The sequence below is a fragment of the Rana temporaria genome, chromosome 4 (assembly GCF_905171775.1).
Source record: "Rana temporaria chromosome 4, aRanTem1.1, whole genome shotgun sequence".
In the NCBI taxonomy this organism is placed as follows: domain Eukaryota; kingdom Metazoa; phylum Chordata; class Amphibia; order Anura; family Ranidae; genus Rana; species Rana temporaria.
In genome coordinates, this window is record NC_053492.1 from 292,085,689 (window position 1) to 292,107,351 (window position 21,663).

Consider the following 21,663-nt stretch of genomic DNA (forward strand, 5'->3'; position numbering starts at 1 on the left):
TAGTGACAGGCTCCTGAATCCCCATACGCGTTGCGTTTTACAACTTCCTCAGTGGGGCGGAGCCTGACACGTCACCGGCGACAGAGAGCACTTAGTTTGTGATTACTCTTTAATGGTAATGGTAATCGAAATGTACAGAAGGTTATAGCTGGCAGAATCAAGTTCCATATAATAGGGCTAAATAAATAATGCTGTTCTGGAAATAAATAATGGTACCTATGTGTCAATTCTATCTATGAAGTATCATTATAGGCAACAATGTGTATTAATTGCATCACTCTCTCTCTCTCTTACCCACGTCATTGTGGATCGGCTCTTTGTATTGTACTGGCATTCTGTAATGATGTGATCGCCCTGGAAAAAAAGTGGATTAATTGGTTGACTTTAGAAATGCAGTTGTTTAGTATGAATACATGCAGGTTTGTAAATTAGTGTATATTGCTTATTGTTTATCATTATTGATTACTAATGACGCAAGTTGAAAAAATTCTATGTAAGAAATTTTACAGGGGTTCGACAAAAATATGAAAACACTACATGATTCGCAGATGTAAAAGTGACATGTAGACGTGATGTAACATTCTTTTGCTTCTGCTGTGTGATGAGACACCTAGCTAACAGGTGGGAAGCCTCACTTTCGTCATTTACTGCTAGTAATACGGAGTCATGTCCAGAGCTTACTGAGTTTTAAAGAGGATAAATGGTTGGTGCCCACTTAGCTGGTGCCTCTGTGACTGAAGTTGCCAATTTAATTGCGGTGTCGCGAGGTACAGTATCAAAGGTTTTGACGGCATATCCAGTTTCCGATAAAACGTCATTTTATGAAACAAAAAAAAACGTCATCAGATGAGCATAAGCGAGGTCGACATGGTCAACTGACCGAAAGAGACAAAAGGACATTGTGCAGGATTGTGACCTTGATTTTTGCATGAAGAGTGGTATTATTAACTATTCACCAATCACCATTGTCCGCCATCCAAGACTTATATTTGTCAATTCCCAGGAGAATTCAGGCCGTCTTGGATGCCAAAGGAGGTCTAACACCATATTAGGTAACAATTTTGTTCTTTTACCATACTTGTTTTCATAATTTTTTCTAACCCCCTGTATATAGCATATTTGAGCTTCAGATAATAGGCAGAATTCACAAAGCTTTAACATAGGGATAAGGCTCTCTCAAAAAAAGTATGATTGAAGCTGCCATCTTATGCCCTGTACACACGATCAGTCAATCCGATGAAAACGGTCTGATGGATTTTTCCATCAGTTATCTGATGAAGCTGACTGATGGTCAGTTGTGCCTACACACCATCGGTTAAAAAAACAATTGTGTCAGAACGTGGTGACGTAAAACAACGTGCTGAAAAATATGAAGTTCAATGCTTCCAAGCATGTGTCGACTTGATTCTGAGCATGTGTGGATTTTTAACCTATGGGCGTGCCTACAGACGATCGGTTTTTATCTATCGGTTAGGTATCCATCAGATACTCTTTAAAGCAAGTTCAGTTTTTTAATGGATAAATAACCGATGGGGCCCACACACGATCGGTTTGGTCTGATGAAAACGGTCCATAAGACCATTTTCATCAGACAAACCGATCGTGTGTACGCGGCATAAGCCTTTGTATGATCTGTACGTAGTTGCCATGGTGCTGCACATGTGATCAGCTATGACAACAGCCTTTGATTGACTTGACATTTCAGTTGGGAACTAACATAAACACACTAGTACCGGTAACAGCTATCATATTAAAGCCCCCATACACACTATTAGATTTTCTGCAGATTTTTGTCTTCAGATTTACCAAAACCATGTAGTGCAAGGGCCTGTCTGATTGCATACAAATTGAACCTTTTAAGATTTGACCTCATATTATATGGTTTTGGTAAGTCTAAAGACAAAAATCTGCAGAAAATCCAATAGTGTGAATGGGGTGAATCATTGTGTTTAGTTTCACTTTGAATATATTTTCACAGGTAGCTCTAGAGGCTTAAAGTGAACCTGTGGCTGAAAAAATAAAATAAAAATTTTAAGCAGGCACTTAGAGGTGCTTACACATTGCTTTAAATTCCCTTTTAGTTAAAGCCAACCTTCACCCATTTAAGTAACTCATTTGTATCTGACTGCTGCCCCCTTGTAATGCTGCCACATAGTACTTTTGTTTTTCTCACCTAGGTGTGCACACGTGTGCGCAGATATGCTGCAGGACTTTGGGACCACCAGAGAACTGTAGCAAGTCTGTGCATGTGTAGGGGGTTTTCCCACACATGCAGAAAGAAGACAAAGGTATGAGGTCCCCAATGTCAAGGGTGCCTCTGCATGCCTGGGAACCCACCGCATGTGTGCAGGTGTGCTGTAGGTCTCTGCTGTCTGCTGGTTCCCATAGTCCAGGCAAAGCCCATCTGTGTACCCACCAGATTTTTGAAAATGGATGGGGCCAAATCATTGTGGCCTGAAAACTCTTTAACCAGAGAGTTTCATGCTAGAGTTAGGCCTCGTACACACGACCAAGTTTTTTGGCAAAAAACAGCAAGAAACTTGCTGGGAGATATTTTTTTGCCGAGGAAACCGGTCGTGTGAACATTTTTGTTGAGGAAACTGTCGAGAAACTCGACGAGCTAAAAAGAAAGAATGTTCTCTATTTCCTTGACGGGAATGGAGAAAATTGGCTTGTCGAGTTTCTCGAAGGCTTCACAAGGAACTTGACGAGCAAAACGATGTGTTTCGCCGTTGAGTTTCTCGGTCGTGTGTGCGAGGCCTTAGTGTTAGGGATAAGAATGTATTTTAGATGTTCACTTTTAGAGGATAAGGATACATTTTAAGGACTAATTTTCTGAGTTAAGTTAAGCATTATAGTTCGATAAGTTAAATGTTCAGGACTTTTTTAAGGGGTCTGCTGTTGGGAACATGATTAATTGTTAACACTCTTTTTAAGGAGTGCTTACAAGTAAATGGCTAAATATACAATTAAAATACATATATGAGAACAAAATGGTTGATTTACTAAAGGCAAACATACTGTGCACTTTGCAAAGTGCAGTTACACTCTACAAAGTGCAGTTGCTCCAGAGCTTAGTAAATGAGGTAAAGCTTCACTACACAAAGAGTACCCAATCACGTGCAAGGAAAAAAAAATATTTTTTTGCTTGCACATGATTGGATGATGGAAGTCAGCAGAGCTTCTGCTCATACACTAAGCTCTGGAGCAACTGCACTTTGCAAAGTGCACAGTCGAATTGCCTTTAGTAAATCAACCCCAAAGTGTTTATATTTTTGACCTTCCTGTCCTCAGATTTAGAATTATCTATTCAACAACATATGCAACCTGGTGACTAGACTTTGTTTTTCTGCGGTAGCCATGGAAAACACCTTATATTGATTATACACAATGGGGGAGATTTACTATAACTGGTGCAGCTGTACATGGTAGCCATTCAGCTTGTTCAATTAAGCTTTGGTAGACAAACCTGGAAGCTGGTTGGTTTCTGTGCAGAGTTGCATCTGGTTATGCACTCTCCTGCTTTAGTCAATAACCCCCAATGTACAGTTGTATAATTTGAAGCTGTTGAAATGATAGATTTCAATAAGAAACTGAAAATGTCTGCTGGGCCTATGAGTGTATGCAGAGTCTGTATACATCCCTGTGTGCGGGGGTATGGTGGTTGTTAAAAGAACTCAAAATGTGTCTTGGTTTGTGTTTGATTTTCATTTGGAAGGCTGGGCTGTTTTTCTTCTAAAGAAGATACACAATGCTATTATTAAAATAGTGTTAAGAAACCTATATTCTGAAAGCATGCCCTTTTTTTTATAAAACACATACAGGTAAGATGGTTCTTTCTTCATCCAGATATTGGAACTCTTGAAAATTGAAATCAAATTCATTGTCATAAGCAAGTAACTTCTGCTCAACTCCTTTCCTGAAATGGCGAGTTCGGAGGACATGACCAGCTTGATGAGCATGTAGAAGAACAGCAAATACATGGATACCATCTGGCTTTTCATAGTTCAGGGCCTAGCAAAAATAAAAAAATAACATTTTATTGTACAGATGTCCTAATATCCTACAAGAAAAGATTTGCTTACATTTCCCTGATAAATGTGGTTATGGATAATTTGATCCAAAATATTTTCTCTAAATGACATGTTCCTAAGAACACTGAATGTCAAAGGAAAAAAACATTTGTTGCTGTCAGAATTTTTTTTTTTTTTACATCTTTGACACATCTGGTACATGGGGAATGGAGACAATTATCAGCTTCTTGATTTGGCCTCAAATAAAGGTTTTGCTTTTATATATTTAGTGGAAAATGTACCATAGTCATGTAAAAATTAATGAACTTCAGAAAATGCCATCATTGTTTTAACTGTTAATGTCTTTTCCCAGAAAAAATGCTGTATTGGCTGAAAAAAAATCCAACCCAGTCAATAGACAGTCATTGTCACAAAAAACTCAACATGTAATCCTAATGAATTTGCTAGGACAGCACAATTGTATAAAGCCTCGTACACACGACCGAGAAACTCGACGGGCGAAACACATCGTTTTGCTCGTCGAGTTCCTTGTTAGGCTGTCGAGGATCTCGGCGAGCCAAATTTCCCCATTCCCGTCGAGGAAAAAGAAGACATGCTCTTTTTTTGGCTCGACGAGATCCTCGACAGATTCCTCGTCGAAAAGTGTACACACGACCGGTTTCCTCTGCAAAAAAAATAAAAACAGCAAGTTTCTTGCTGTTTTTTGCAGAGAAACTCGGTCGTGTGTACGAGGCCTTAGGTTCCCATAAAACAGGGTTGTGCAGATTGGCTCTGGTGTAGATTTAGTTCAGTTCAGAGATGGGTTTTTGCACCTTGTTTCTTCACATATTTGTATGTATAACCATGTTTTACAGCTCTAGCTGTTTAGCACCTAGACTGAGCATTAATTCATGAACAGAAAATATAAGTATTTGCATTGTGATGGAATACCGTATTTGCCGGCGTATAAGACGACCTTTTGCACTTAAAAATATGGCTCAAAAATTGGGGGTCGTCTTATACGCCAGATGAAGACTGTGGGCGTCTATTTTTTAAAAGCCGCGCTTCCTCCTCATGCTGTTCTGTGATAGGCGGAACACTCAGTTTCCCAGCAGAGCCTGTGTTCAGTGTTCCGCTTATCACGGACATTGTCTCGTCCTTGGCCTCGGACGAGAGGACGTTCGTGATAGGCGGAACACTGAACACAGACTCTGCTGGGAAACTGAGTGTTCCGCCTATCAGGGAACAGCACAAGGAGGAGGAGCGGCTTTTAAAAATGGACGCCTGCAGTCTGACTCACTCTGCTAGGCATAAAGGAATGAAGATCGGCGAAGTGAGGTGAGGCAATGGCACGGTGAGGCAATGGCACAGTGAGGTGAGGCAATGGCACAGTGAGGTGAGGCAATAGCACAGTGAGGTGAGGCAATGGCACAGTGAGGCAATGGCACAGTGAGGAGAGGCAATGGCACAGTGAGGGGGGGAAGGGGGTTGTCTTATACAGCGAGTTTATCCCAAAACCAACATTTTAGCTGGAAAATTAGGGGGTCGTCTTATACGCCCAGTCGCCTTATACACCAGCAAGTATGGTACATCGAAAATTTGATATTGAAAAGGCTCTGAACAAGCAGAGAGCCCATTTCACCCTCAAAAAAGCCCAGCTATGATAAAATTTGGCAATTTTAGCTATTTGTGAGCACCTTTTAGTTAACCCATTATTTAATTTCTAAAACAAATTCTGTTAAACAATTTGATTGGTAATGTGGCAGTCATTAAACCCACCTCTTCCAAACATTCCACAGTGCAGTGTCCTTCGGAGCTGAATGCAGGCATACCCGGTGGGACCATGTGATATAGGCTAACCCAAATGCCTGCCTCTAAAACACCAGCATCATATTTTCTTGTGTGCGGAGTATAATAGAGTTTAAGTCCTGAGTTATCAATTAAACCTTTCAAAACAAGAAGAAGACACGGTTAAATAATACAAAAACGATTAGACTATACTGTATGTATTAGTATGGAATGGACATAATCCAATCCAGTGAACACTGAAATTACAACTTGCTTTGGAAATTAGCCTTTATATTGTTCAGGACTACAAATTACATATTTTAAAGTTTTAAATATTAACCATTTATGCAGATGGTATTTGGTGAATATAAAAGGTAGTGGGTTTCTTACTAAGCTGTAAATACTGTATATCAAATTACACACACACAAAGACAGGCACGAAAGTCAAAAGGAGGCTAAGGCAGGCCATACACAGTGCAAATTTCTTTCCTGCAACCAACCCGCCGGGAGAAGACAGTGATTATCACTAGTGGGTATAGCAGGCGCTAGCGATAATTGCAAGAGAATCTGGCAGTCTGGTTGTATCCAAGTTAACCACTTAAGCGCCGGACCATTTTGCTAATCAAAGACCGGGCCACTTTTTGCGATTCAGCACTGCGTCGCTTTAACTGACAATTGCGCGGTCATGCGACGTGGCTCCCAAACAAAATTGACGTCCTTTTTTTCACACAAATAGAGCTTTCTTTTGGTGGTATTTGATCACCTCTGTGGTTTTTATTTTTTTGTGCTATAAACAAAAATAGAACGACAATTTTGAAAACAATGCTATATTTTTTACTTTTTGCAATAATAAATATCCCCAAAAAATATATAATTTTTTTTTCTTCAGTTTTGGCCAATACGTTTTATTTTAAATATTTTTGGTAAAATAAAGCGCTCAATAAGTGTTTATTGATTGGTTTGCACAAAAGTTATAGCATCTACAAAATAGGGGATAGTTTTATGGCATTTTTATTAATATTTTTTTGCTAGTAATGGCGGCGATCAGCGATTTTTATCGTGACTCCGACATTATGGAGGACACATCGGACACTTTTAAAACCATTTTGGGACCATTGTCATTTTTACAGCGATCAGTGCTATAAAAATGCACTGATTACTGTAAAAATTACACTGTCAGTAAAGGGGTTAACCTGTAGGGGGCGCTAAAGGGGTTAAGTGTGTCCTAGGGAGTGCTTGTAACTGTTAGGGGGCGTGGCTTGCCGTGACAAGTCACTGATCGTTGTTCCCGATGACAGGGAACACGATCAGTGACAGTGTCACCTAGGCAGAACAGGGAGATGTTATGTTTACACTAACATCTTCCGGTTTTTCAGCTCTGTGACCTGATCACGGGACACCTGTGGCGATCGGGTCCCGTGGGCATGGTCACAGAGCTCACAGCAGGGTCGCAAGCACGCCGCCGCCGGCATCCGCAAACTAAAGGGGATGTACCTGTACGCCCATTTGCGCAGCTGTCATATTCTGTCGACGTACATCATCGCGTGCCAGTCGATCAACATTCAGTCAGCCCATTAACGGTTCAGCAGGAACCAGACACGATTCAAACCATGTATGGCAAGCCTAATGGCACGTACACACGATCATTTTACGGCATGAAAAAAAACAGCGTTTTTCGGCATGTAGAAAAAACTTTGTTTTTTCCAACTTCATCATTAAAACGACGTTGCCCACACACAATCGTTTTAAAAAAATGCTCTAGCAAAGCGCGGTGACGTACAACACGTACGACGGCACTATAAAGGGGAAGTTCTATGCGGATGATGACACCCTTGGGGCTGCTTTAGCTGATTTCCTGTTAGTAATAGACGATTGGACATGATCATATTTGGTCAATGACAGCATGTAAAAAGTATTGGTGTTTTCAATGTCAACCTTGAAGTTTTATAAAAAGAGAACTTTCTCACCACTGTACCCAACTTTTTTTTATATATTTTTTGTTGCATTGGTACAAGTCCAACAGAGCAGGGCCCAGTTCCCAGTGACCTTTGTTTAACAATCCCTTGCCTATCGGCTTTGAAAATGGCCAGAATTGATTGTTAAGACCCCCCCCCCCGTTAACTTCAATATAGTTCAGATTTATGTTTGCAATCATCACTAACTACTTATTGAACTACAGTTTGATGCAGAAAGCATGTCTTCTAGGTCCTTTCTTCAGCAATACAAAAGGCCTTTACCTCAACAAAACTATGTTCACCAAAAAAATACTTAATACTAATTACATCTATTTATATTAATATTAAGGAATTAAATGATGACATTTTTGTGTTAGGCCTCATACACACAACCGTTTTCCTCGACAGAATCCATCAAGAAACTTGGTGGCAGAGCTGTTTTTCTGAGGTAAACGGTCGTGTGTATGTTTTTCCTTGACAGGAGTCTCAATTTCCTCGTCGTCTTCCTCGTCGGGCTGGTTTTCGACCAGTCATTTTTTTTTTTTACATTTCCTTTAACCCCCTTAGCGGTAAACCCGAGCGTGACTCGGGGTGGGTTTCCAATGTTAGGATCGGTATCCCCGAGTCACGCTCGGGGTGGACGTGCAGAGTGTGCAGCGGCGCGGCTTACCTGCTCGCTGAATCCACAGGCAAGTTACTTACCTTGTCCCTGGATCCAGCGATGCATCCCCGCTGTGTGAGCGAGCGGGTCCTCCTCGGTCGATTCACAGTGTCCCCGTGTGCCGCTGATCTCCGTTCCCTGCGACGTTACGACGCACGGGGGCGGAGAACGGCGCCAAATTAAAAAAAGTAAACAAACACTATACATACAGTATACTGTAATCTTATAGATTACAGTACTGTATGTAAAAAATACACACCCCCCTTGTCCCTGGTTTTAGATCAGCTAGAAAACAGTGATAATAAATTATAATCACTTGCAGAATTGTGCGATAGCGATTTGTGGGGAAATACATCATAAAAAAATAAAAGTAATGACAGCGACAATTCTGCAACTGAGCAAATTTCAGTGATTTTGAGTTGATTACATTATTGAATAATTTTTATTATAATTATATTATTATTTGTTATAATTATTTATAATTATTTATTATATTATAATTTATAATTTTGTTTTAAAAAAAAAATCATACCCGGGATGCCTACAAGACTCTTGTTTGGTCAGATTTAAGTGAGTTATTTCTAAAAATTACAGGCCTACAGTATAAAACGCCAAATTTCCTTGCAAAATAATTGTACCGCTTTTGGTACGTAATTCCAGACAGAATCATACCGCCAGGGAGGTTAACAACTAGCTATGAACAGGTAAAAAAAAAACGCAAATCGCGGCAAAATCGCGGCAATTTGATTCTATTGCATGCAAAACGCGTGCTTTTTGCTGGAAAAAAAGTCCCTGACCCTTTCCAAAAACGCAGAGGCACAAAAAAGCATTGATGTGAACATGTTCCATAGGAAACCATGTTAAAAAAATTCCTTGCATTTCTGCAAAATGCAAAATGCACCAAAAAAAGCATTAGTGTGAATGGAGCCTTACAGACTGAAAAGTGCAAATCGTCTCTTCCCAAACTTTTACTTAACACGCAATAACACGAGATTAGCAAAAGCAGCCCCAAGGATTGTGCCAGTGGAATCGAACTTCCCCTGCCGTCGTATGTGTTGTACGTCACCGCGTTTGAGAACGTTGAGATTTGGTCTTGACAGTGTGTATGCAAAAAAAGCTTATCAAGTTTCTCAACAAGCCCAACAAGGAACTCGTCGAGGAAAATTATGTTTCATTTACAACGAGTTCCTCGGTCGTGTGTACGAGGCCTCAGTGTGTTGAGAGCATCCTATACTGTCAGGCCCCGTACACACGTCCGAGAAACTCGACGGGCAAAACACATCGTTTTGCTCATCGAGTTCTGTGTGAGCCGCCGAGGATCTCGCCGAGCCAACTTTCCTCATTGAACAACGAGGAAATAGAGAACATGTTCTCTATTTGGCTCGACGAGGAACTCGTCGGCTTCCTCGGCCGAAAGTGTACACACGGCCGGGTTTCTCGGCAGAATTCAGCTCCGATCGAGTTTCTGGCTGAATTCTGCCGAGAAACTCGTGTGTAAGGGGCCTCATACAACTGGTAGTTTTGTGGGGCATTTTAGAGGACTTTTTAGATGACCTTATATATTATTAATAAATATGTTTGCATTTTGATAATAACTGATTTTTTTTATTATCTTAACTTCTCATTGTTAGTTTGGTTATGTTACCATATACCTGATTATGTGTCCTCTAGGCTACCCACTAAACACAAATCTCTTGCAATCCTTCTTAACATGCCTTTAAGGAACACGACTTCAAGTATGATATATCAAACAAGCTCCAACTTACACTTGTTTATGTTACTCATTATCTAAACATTTCTCTCTTCAACCTTTCAACCTATTCATGTGATGGGTTCATAATATGCTATTCTATTATGACAAGCACCACTTCATTACAATGGTAAAGAATCCCTATTATTTTAACTGCTACATACCTATAAAATGCTGTACTCAAAGTGCAATTCCTATTCGCATTCCTTTCTATGAAACAAGTAATCACCTTTCCTAATATACTCTTTTCTTATTTATTTAGTACTTTGTTATCCTGCCATTTTTCACCACTCCTGTGTATTTCTGCTCTCAGACCAAAGACTTTTGTTAATGGGATTATTTAAATAAGGATTGAAATTGAATTAGATGCCAATGGACTTTGTTTTAAAGCTTTACCCAACTACTTTACCCAAATTTCTGTACTGGAGAATCTCAAATACAAATATACAACACATTATTTGCTACTTGACACGATCAAAGCAATGACCAAAATGCAGCTGTATATACTCGAGTATAAGCCAAGTTTTTTTTGCTGAAAATGCCCCCCTCGGCTTATACTCGAGTCACCTTTTTGGGTCCGATCTCCTAGGCTTTGGGGACCCGGTACTTGGCACACATGTAGCCCCACTCTTTCTCTACAAGTGTGCACCGCTTTTTTCAAAGCCGGGCACCCCTTCCATAGACTCCCATGTTAAACGGTCATTTCTCCGGTAACTTTGGGGACCCAAAGTGCGGTTGTCTGGGGGACCTACGGTTGGGGAGCACCGATTTTTCAAAGCACTCCTTCCATAGACTCCCACGTTAAACGTCAGTCTAGTCATGGACACAGAGAGGCATGGGCACAGAGAGGCATGGACACAGTGAGGCATGGGCACAGAGAGGCATGGGCACAGAGAGGCATGGGCACAGTGAGGCATGCACATGGACACAGTGAGGCAAAGTGAGGCACAGTGAGGCATGCAGATGGACACCCTAGGCTTATACTCGAGTCAATACGTTTTCCCATTTTTTTGTGGTAAAATGAGGTGCCTCTGCTATATTCGGGTCGGCTTATACTCGAGTATATACGGTAATTTGGTTAAGAGTTTTAGATATAGCTCACTGTTGAAACAATACTTATTTTCACTTACTGGTTTCACAGGCTGTAAATAATAGAATGCTATGTGCACACACAGTTAGTGTCCATAAATATTCCAGTAGACAAACTGATGATGTAGAGGTGGTCCTTTAGATGTCTCCTTGTAACTAAATCGTTTTCTTTTAATTTAATAGTTTGTTAGAAAAAAATGGCAGATTGTTCTTGATGACTGACCACTAGGAAAGAGAAATTCTGCCTCAGCTCAACTCCTAGAGATACAAAAAAATCACTGGCGCTCAATGGGAAATAACTAATATCCCATGAAATACTTGAAACCCTCGTATGGGCTGAGAACAGTCCGTGCTGCAGAGATCCGGATACCCTGAAGTACCACAAATACACAAATACACCAAAAAGGAAAACTCTGCGCTCCTGAAAGTTCACCAATTATAAATCCACTTAATGTTTGTGAAGAAAAAAACATACATTAACACTTTAATTTTCGGAAGATCCAGTCCTTTATATGGTTAAAAAAGGGAAAGTTTCCACAATGTGCACAATATGATAAAAAATATGATAAAAAAAAAGTATAAAAAAAACTTTCCAAATGTCTGCATCAGACCAGCACCCTCTTCAGACTTCAAATGGTTAAAGCTTGCGGTTTTTGTGGGCTGTCTAGCAAGACATCATTAGTGCAAATGGTGAGCACAGTACATTACCCAGCCAGATGTAAACATCGATCGAATGTCCTTCTCCTGGCTGATGTAACAATGTCCGGGATCCTAAGCTCTCTCCTATGCGGGTCTGGAAGCTTCACAGACCCGATAATGTGACTGCTGGAGACACAGGGTGGATCAGCCTATCAGAAAGGACGCTCTCCCTGGGTGAACATGCAAGCGTCCCACGTCTGAGACACTGTTTCAGTAAACCAGCTGTACTGCAGGGAGAAGTTTAGGCGCCCTCCAGTGGGCAAATTGCAGTATGCGCTTGTTGAAAAATCAACAGCGTTGCATGGCGATTAAAATAATCGGATATAAAAGTTCTTATGCATGAATAGGATCTTCCATCATAAAAGGGGGATATTAAGAGGGGTCCTAGACGACGCGTTTCGCCCTTACAAGAGCTTTGTCACAGTCAATAGGACCTAGGTATAAAGTTTAATTAAATAGACTAAGATAGGGGGGGGAATTTGAGGAAGGGGAGGAGAAAGGGGAGGTGTACCAAACCGAGAGATTTAACCCTTTGGACATCCAAAAAGACAAACAGACAAATAAATCACATATATATTGCAAGAGAATTATTTTAAAAAAATATATAGCAAGAGAATTCGTTTTTTAAAAAAAACATATTAGCATATCATAAATTACTAAAAGATAAACAGCAGTTTTTTTGTGTCTTAACTGGTCACTAGATCTCATTATAACAAATCTATATTGTTGCAACATAATATCCACAATAGGTTGTATGGGCACTCTATCCAGATGGTGCCCTCTAGTGGCAATTCATAAAAACTATATTCTAAAAAATGTTATAGAATATAGAATAAAAAGCTATATATAAAATAGGAAGAGTTAGATAAGAACGTTAACTTCAATTTCCTCATTTAACCCCTTAGGTGCCAAGCTGTCGAACTTATGTATCCAGAAGACCTCCCTTCTGCAAAGAAGGGAGAATCTTTCATTGGTAGTCAGAGTTCCTTTCGGAATGTGCTCAATTACAAAAACTTCAAGATATTTAAAATCCCTGTTGTGACAACGATCAAAGTGCCGAGGAACGCTGTGTTCAGTACAGCCCTTTTTAATCAGGCGACGATGATCGCCGATTCGGGCGCGTAGAGCTCTGATAGTTCTGCCAACATAGAAAAGACCACAGGCACACCGTAGGACATAAATAACAAATTCTGTAGAACATGTCACAAAATGTTTGATACCAAATGATTTTCCAGGAGATAGATGAATCTTCTCTGTGCCATGGGAAATGAATTGGCATGTCAAGCATGCCCGTTTTTTGCACTGAAAGATCCCCTTACGGTCATTAAAATAGCTTCTAATATCTAGTGGAGAACCTGATGGTTTCTTCTGAATTTTACTAGGGGCTAAGATATTTTTGAGTGTACGGGCCCTCCGAAAAGTAACCTGCGGGATGGCTGGAAGTATAGGAGCCAATCTTTGGTCTAAGTGAAGTATTTTAAAATGTTTCTTTATAATATTGGCAACTGATTTGTAACAATCATTGTATGTAGTAACAAATCTAGTGGTATATTCACTAACCCGTTGTTCTTTGGTTGTTACCGTCTCAGGGGGTTTCAGAAAAAAAGAAAAGGCCTCATTGACTAACTTTTCAGGATAGCCCTTCTCTTCAAATTTCTTCTGCATTAGGATGCTCTGTTCAATATATTCATCATCCCGAGTACAATTCCTTTTGAGTCTATTGAATTGTCCTTTTGGAATATTCTTCTTCCACACAGGATGATGGCAACTGTCATAGTGCAGATATGAGTTACCATTAGTTGGTTTGTTATGATTCTTGGTAATTATTTTATCTTGTTCATGTGTTACCACTAGATCCAAGAAGACTATTTCAAGGGGATCTATTACATATGTAAAGGATAAATTGAAAGTATTGGAATTACAATACGAGACAAAGGAGAGAAAAGTCTCCATTGTCCCACTCCAAATGAGGATCACATCATCAATGTAACGTCCAAAATAAACTATAAATTCAGCATAGGGATTGTTTTGCCAAATATATATGTCTTCCCATTGGCCCATGGTTAGATTGGCATATACAGGTGCATAATTAGCTCCCATCGCCGTCCCCTTTAATTGTAAATAAAACTGCTCACAGAACGTAAAATAATTGTGTTTGAGACAGAACTCCACTGCCTCCAATAAAAACTGGGACTGTAAAGAATTAAAATCTCCACTCTTGTTTAGGAAATATTGGACAGCTCTAGTTCCCACTTCGTGCGGAATAGAGGTATATAGCGATGCCACGTCCAGAGATGCCCAAAAGTATCCTGGTTCCCATTTGTAATGTTGGAGGGCGTCTATCACTTCTTTTGAATCTTTTATGTATGACGGCAATTGGAGAACCAGAGGTTGTAACATATGGTCGACAGACGAGACAACAAAAAAGAGAGAGTAGAAAGGAACCAAGTACTGACACCATAAAAATCTACAATCTCTCTTCACACATATTGTCTCCCTTCGAAACTCGGGTCCTCCAGAAAGGGTTAAGTTTCTCACCCTCTAATGGCCCGAATAAATTTGGCTTATTTAAAGACCTACATGTATTTATCAGGCAGCTTACTTTGAAGCGTCACTTTGCGACTAATCCTTTGGTGCACCATAAAGGTAATTACAACAGCCAAATGGTGGCAGTAACACCTTTGCCATCAATTATGCCGGAGGAAGAGGTACTACAAATCCTCGAGGACCTATGGCAGGATGGTCACGTAGAGGGGGATGTCGCCATATCACAGGTGGAGCCCCCTATGCTAACCACCACTTTTAAACCCAAATCCACATTTTACCCCAGTTCCTCTAAAGGGCCGTACATCGAGACCTACTATCAAGCGGTCTACAAAGATCTGGTCGTTTTGTGTGAAAAACCAAAAAATACAAAACATTTGAATTTATCATTTGAGGAGAATCAAGCTCTTAAAGTTTTAAAGAATAATGCTGACCTTATTATTAAACAGGCGGACAAAGGGGGCAGCATAGTGATCCAAAATAAGGTAGATTATCTGAAAGAAGCCAGCCGTCTTCTAGCGGATACTGACACTTACCTTAAACTGTCTAAAGACCCTCTCCCCGAATACCAACAGCTACTGAAAACGCTGATTTATACAGCGTGGGAAAGTGGTGTGCTCACGAAAAGAGAAAGGCAGTTTTTCCTCCCCTTTGAATGTAGTACCCCCCATTTTTATTTTTTACCGAAAATTCACAAATCTCTTGTAGATCCTCCAGGCCGCCCTATTATAGCCAGCACGAACAGCTTCCTTAATGGCCTTTCAATGTATATCGACCATATGTTACAACCTCTGGTTCTCCAATTGCCGTCATACATAAAAGATTCAAAAGAAGTGATAGACGCCCTCCAACATTACAAATGGGAACCAGGATACTTTTGGGCATCTCTGGACGTGGCATCGCTATATACCTCTATTCCGCACGAAGTGGGAACTAGAGCTGTCCAATATTTCCTAAACAAGAGTGGAGATTTTAATTCTTTACAGTCCCAGTTTTTATTGGAGGCAGTGGAGTTCTGTCTCAAACACAATTATTTTACGTTCTGTGAGCAGTTTTATTTACAATTAAAGGGGACGGCGATGGGAGCTAATTATGCACCTGTATATGCCAATCTAACCATGGGCCAATGGGAAGACATATATATTTGGCAAAACAATCCCTATGCTGAATTTATAGTTTATTTTGGACGTTACATTGATGATGTGATCCTCATTTGGAGTGGGACAATGGAGACTTTTCTCTCCTTTGTCTCGTATTGTAATTCCAATACTTTCAATTTATCCTTTACATATGTAATAGATCCCCTTGAAATAGTCTTCTTGGATCTAGTGGTAACACATGAACAAGATAAAATAATTACCAAGAATCATAACAAACCAACTAATGGTAACTCATATCTGCACTATGACAGTTGCCATCATCCTGTGTGGAAGAAGAATATTCCAAAAGGACAATTCAATAGACTCAAAAGGAATTGTACTCGGGATGATGAATATAATGAACAGAGCATCCTAATGCAGAAGAAATTTGAAGAGAAGGGCTATCCTGAAAAGTTAGTCAATGAGGCCTTTTCTTTTTTTTTCTGAAACCCCCTGAGACGGTAACAACCAAAGAACAACGGGTTAGTGAATATACCACTAGATTTGTTACTACATACAATGATTGTTACAAATCAGTTGCCAATATTATAAAGAAACATTTTAAAATACTTCACTTAGACCAAAGATTGGCTCCTATACTTCCAGCCATCCCGCAGGTTACTTTTCGGAGGGCCCGTACACTCAAAAATATCTTAGCCCCTAGTAAAATTCAGAAGAAACCATCAGGTTCTCCACTAGATATTAGAAGCTATTTTAATGACCGTAAGGGGATCTTTCAGTGCAAAAAACGGGCATGCTTGACATGCCAATTCATTTCCCATGGCACAGAGAAGATTCATCTATCTCCTGGAAAATCATTTGGTATCAAACATTTTGTGACATGTTCTACAGAATTTGTTATTTATGTCCTACGGTGTGCCTGTGGTCTTTTCTATGTTGGCAGAACTATCAGAGCTCTACGCGCCCGAATCGGCGATCATCGTCGCCTGATTAAAAAGGGCTGTACTGAACACAGCGTTCCTCGGCACTTTGATCGTTGTCACAACAGGGATTTTAAATATCTTGAAGTTTTTGTAATTGAGCACATTCCGAAAGGAACTCTGACTACCAATGAAAGATTCTCCCTTCTTTGCAGAAGGGAGGTCTTCTGGATACATAAGTTCGACAGCTTGGCACCTAAGGGGTTAAATGAGGAAATTGAAGTTAACGTTCTTATCTAACTCTTCCTATTTTATATATAGCTTTTTATTCTATATTCTATAACATTTTTTAGAATATAGTTTTTATGAATTGCCACTAGAGGGCACCATCTGGATAGAGTGCCCATACAACCTATTGTGGATATTATGTTGCAACAATATAGATTTGTTATAATGAGATCTAGTGACCAGTTAAGACACAAAAAACTGCTGTTTATCTTTTAGTAATTTATGATATGCTAATATGTTTTTTTTAAAAAACGAATTCTCTTGCTATATATTTTTTTAAAATAATTCTCTTGCAATATATATGTGATTTATTTGTCGGTTTGTCTTTTTGGATGTCCAAAGGGTTAAATCTCTCGGTTTGGTACACCTCCCCTTTCTCCTCCCCTTCCTCAAATTCCCCCCCCCTATCTTAGTCTATTTAATTAAACTTTATACCTAGGTCCTATTGACTGTGACAAAGCTCTTGTAAGGGCGAAACGCGTCGTCTAGGACCCCTCTTAATATCCCCCTTTTATGATGGAAGATCCTATTCATGCATAAGAACTTTTATATCCGATTATTTTAATCGCCATGCAACGCTGTTGATTTTTCAACAAGCGCATACTGCAATTTGCCCACTGGAGGGCGCCTAAACTTCTCCCTGCAGTACAGCTGGTTTACTGAAACAGTGTCTCAGACGTGGGACGCTTGCATGTTCACCCAGGGAGAGCGTCCTTTCTGATAGGCTGATCCACCCTGTGTCTCCAGCAGTCACATTATCGGGTCTGTGAAGCTTCCAGACCCGCATAGGAGAGAGCTTAGGATCCCGGACATTGTTACATCAGCCAGGAGAAGGACATTCGATCGATGTTTACATCTGGCTGGGTAATGTACTGTGCTCACCATTTGCACTAATGATGTCTTGCTAGACAGCCCACAAACTAAAACCGCAAGCTTTAACCATTTGAAGTCTGAAGAGGGTGCTGGTCTGATGCAGACATTTGGAAAGTTTTTTTTATACTTTTTTTATCATATTGTGCACATTGTGGAAACTTTCCCTTTTTTAACCATATAAAGGACTGGATCTTCCGAAAATTAAAGTGTTAATGTATGCAGCTTTTTTCCTGGCGTCTGTACTAGCTTTAAAGCCCGTTTTTTAAAATGTCCATGGAAATTAAGCCTAATGCTCCAGCAAGTTCAATAATATTTAGTGAATTATCAAAAATGTCCAAAATCACAAACAACACCACGTGAATTTTCCAAGAAACTGTCTCTAGTAGTGTTCCCTTCACCACGCTTAGGAAATGCACTTACCAAAAGTTGGCATGCACTTTTAGTAAGTGCATTTCCAAAGTGTAGTAAAGGGAACACAGACAATTTCTTGGACGATTCACGTGGTGCTGTTTGTGATTTTAGAAATCTTTGATAATTTGCTATATTCTACATGTTGATGTGTATGTTTTGTTCCTAGAAACTGTTTTTACACTTAGGCCCCTTTCACACTGGGGCGGAAGGTGCGGTGGGCAGTATAGCGCTGCTATTTTTAGCGGCGATATACCGACGGAATTGCAGTGGTATTCAGCCGCTAGCGGTGCGGTTTTAACCCCCACTAGCGGCCGAAAAAGGGTTAAAAAAAGGGGTAAAACCGCCCACAATGCGCCTCTGCAGAGGCGCATTGTTGGAGGTATAGCCGCGGTTTCCTATTGCTTTCAATGGGAAGGAGTGGTGGAGGAGCGGCTTACACACCACTCCAAAGATGTGGCTAGCAGGACTTTTGGAGCGGTCCTGCTAGCGCACTGCTCCAGCGTGAAAGCCCTCAGGCTATCTCACTGGAGAAACAGCAGCCGCTGTTTAGGGTCGGTCTGCAGATGCTATTTTTAGTGCAATAGTGCCTGCAAACCACCCCAGTGTGAAAGGGGTCTTACACTAAATAAAGAATTTACCAAAAAAGGGCATAGGAAACTGGACACTGTCATGGGAGACAACAAGGAGGGGGTCCTTTTAATGTAACTTCAATATCAACATGAATAAAATACCAATCCCATGAACTACATTCTTTGGACATGCCTTTAAAGGGTCACTAAAGGAAAAAAAAATGTTTTGCTGAAATGACTGTTTACAGGGTATAGAGACATAAAAGTTAACTGATTCCTTTTAAAAATGATTAAAAATAGATTAAATTCAATCATATAATGTGCCTCTAGTTTCACTTTCGGTTTTAAAGGTACATACATGAAGTTCCGGGTGAGAGGTGAGTCGGGAAGACTCACAGAACAAAAACAAACAAATCCAGGGCAGTGTTTTGTTTTTAAAATGAATCTGAGTTTTAGACACACAGTAATGACAGCTTAGACCACCGTAAAAAGCTCCCAGTACCATGGTTATAATGAAACAGGCAACCAGGAAGTGTGGAGATCACAGCAGAATTACAGCTACTTCAAAGCAAAAATGAACAATGAGGACATGAAACCAGTACTGCAGTAAGGTAAAGGAAGCTATTTAGCTAAAAAAAAAAATTCCTTTAGTGACCCTTTAAGCTGTATGTGGTGTTACAGAACAGTGTGATTTTCACGGACAGCATCAGCATCTCTATATGCTGGCGTCACATATTTTGGACAAATTAGGTGTCCGTTTAATAAAATGTGAAGTTTTTTCTCCGTTCAGTTCACAGCAGTTCACGGCAGTTCTCATGAATAGAATTATCTCCTCTGCAACCAGTATAATAAACTGAGAACTTCAGGGCCAAATCCTCAAAAGGGATACGCAGGCGGAACTGCTGTTCAGCCTGCGTATCCCTGTGCCTATCTTTGGAACTGATCCTCAGAATCAGTTTTCCAAAGATAGGCAGAAGATCCGACATCTGTAAGAGACTTACACTGTCGGATCTTAGGATGCAGTACCGCATCCGCCGCTGGGGGCATTTCGAGTCGAAATGACGCTTTGCGTATGCAAATGAGGACTTAGGCAGATCCACAAAGCTTTTTAGCTTTGTGTTTTCTGCGTAAGTTACGTTTTGCATGCGTAAAATTAGGGATGCTTTTACAAGGTGTAAACTAGTAACACCTTGTAAAAACATACCTTTTTTTCGATCGCCGCGTTTTTTTTTTAATTTCAAATTTTATTTTTCGCCGCGTAACTTTTTTTTTTCCCGACGCAACTTTATTGTCCCGTCGCAATCCACAAAGCCCGACGTAACGTAATTTTGCGCGCTGCCCGTCGGGAAAAATGACGTCACACGCATGCGCAGAACGTCCGGCGCGGGAGCGCGCCTCATTTAAATTGTCATCGCCCCCTGGATGAGAAGACCGCCTTGCGACGGAGGCACTTAGGTTACACAGCCGAAAATTTCTAGGTAAGTGCTTTGTGGATCGGGCACTTAGGTAGACATTTTCCGCCAGTGTAACTTAACTGCTAAAAGTTAAGTTAGGCAGGTTTTTTGAGGATTTGCCCCTTCAGTTCTCAGATAGTGAACAGAGGTGAAGTTTTTTCTCTGAAAACAGCCGAGATCTGTGTAAAAGTGGGTGGACTGCCTGTAATCTCGTGAGATATTGTGAGATTATGGTGCAGCCGAATTCAAAAAGTGAAACTAAAGTTTAAAAGAACATGTAATTAATGTTTTCAGACATGTGATAACATATTATATATATATATATATATAAATACTGTATGTATGTATGTATGTATGTATGTATATATATATATATATATATATATATATATATATATATATATATATATATATATATATATATATATATATATATATATATACATACATACATATACACATATATACATACATATATACAGTATTTATCAGCCTATTGTGCGCACCCGCGTTTAGCGCGCACCCCTACTCTGGACGTGAAATTCCTGAATTTTATTTATTTTTTATTACTTACAGTTTTGGTGTCTTGCCTGGCGTCCATCGGCGGCCTGGTCCGGTCCGGTCCAGCGTCCGTCTGCGGCCTTCGTGGTGTCCTCCCCGCTGCTCCTGCGCTGTCTCTGAGCCGATCCCTGCTTCCCGCGCTGTGTTTGAACGCCTGCCGCCGACAACATATACCCGAGCGCAGTACACTCGAGCACGCTCGGCTTCTCTCGCATAACCTAGAAGGGAGCCGAGCCTGGAAGCGGGAAGCAGGGATCGGTGGCAAAGTTCAAACACAGTGCGGGAAGCAAGTATCGGCGTATATCGCGCACCCACAATTTTGCCCTGATTTTAAGGGCAAAAAAGTGCGCGGTATACGCTGATAAATACGGTATATATATATGTGTGTGTGTGTGTGTGTGTGTATGTGTGTATGTGTGTATATATATATATATATATATATATATATATATATATATATATATATATATATATATATATATATACACACACACACACACACACACACGTGTATATTGTTGTTAATATTCATTTTTAACCCACTGGTGTTGAAATTAGGAAGAAATAAGCCTTCTTCCTCTTATCACACCAGCTTCTCTCCCAGATTCTCCACCTCTGAGCTGGTGAATCTGGAAGGGAGATATTTCAGGTGAAGAGCTGTGAAATCTTCAGATCACGGTTTATTAAACTGGCCGTTTGTGACAAAACATCCATGTGATGTGATGTGAAGTGGAGAATGTGTTCTCTGCTCCTTATCACAGTTTATTAAACCGGCAATGCTCTGTGATAAGCAGTGATCAGCCGTGATCATCATGATCTCGGCTTATCACGGTTTATTAAACGTACACCTAATATAGAAGCAGCCCCCCAATCTTGAGAAAAAGGTTGATCAGTGGAAGTAGCAACAACAGAACTAAACACTTTAGGAAAGCTTGCTTCCGTTTTAGCAGTACCACACTGCATTGCCTTAACTACTTGGTAACCGCCC

At 40.3% G+C, this 21,663-nt stretch overlaps 1 protein-coding gene across 1 annotated transcript in view; it reads right to left on the reverse strand.

The window, feature by feature from the left end:
* MOXD1 (monooxygenase DBH like 1) overlaps positions 1-21,663 on the reverse strand; it is a 107,655-nt gene that overhangs the window by 10,627 nt on the left and 75,365 nt on the right. Inside the window, exons 7-9 of the mRNA XM_040350443.1 lie at positions 5,793-5,959; positions 3,823-4,014; positions 295-354 (exon numbers count right to left, since the gene is read on the reverse strand). Of these exons, the coding sequence (XP_040206377.1) occupies positions 295-354; positions 3,823-4,014; positions 5,793-5,959 (419 nt within the window). The remainder of the gene's footprint in view (positions 1-294; positions 355-3,822; positions 4,015-5,792; positions 5,960-21,663) is intronic.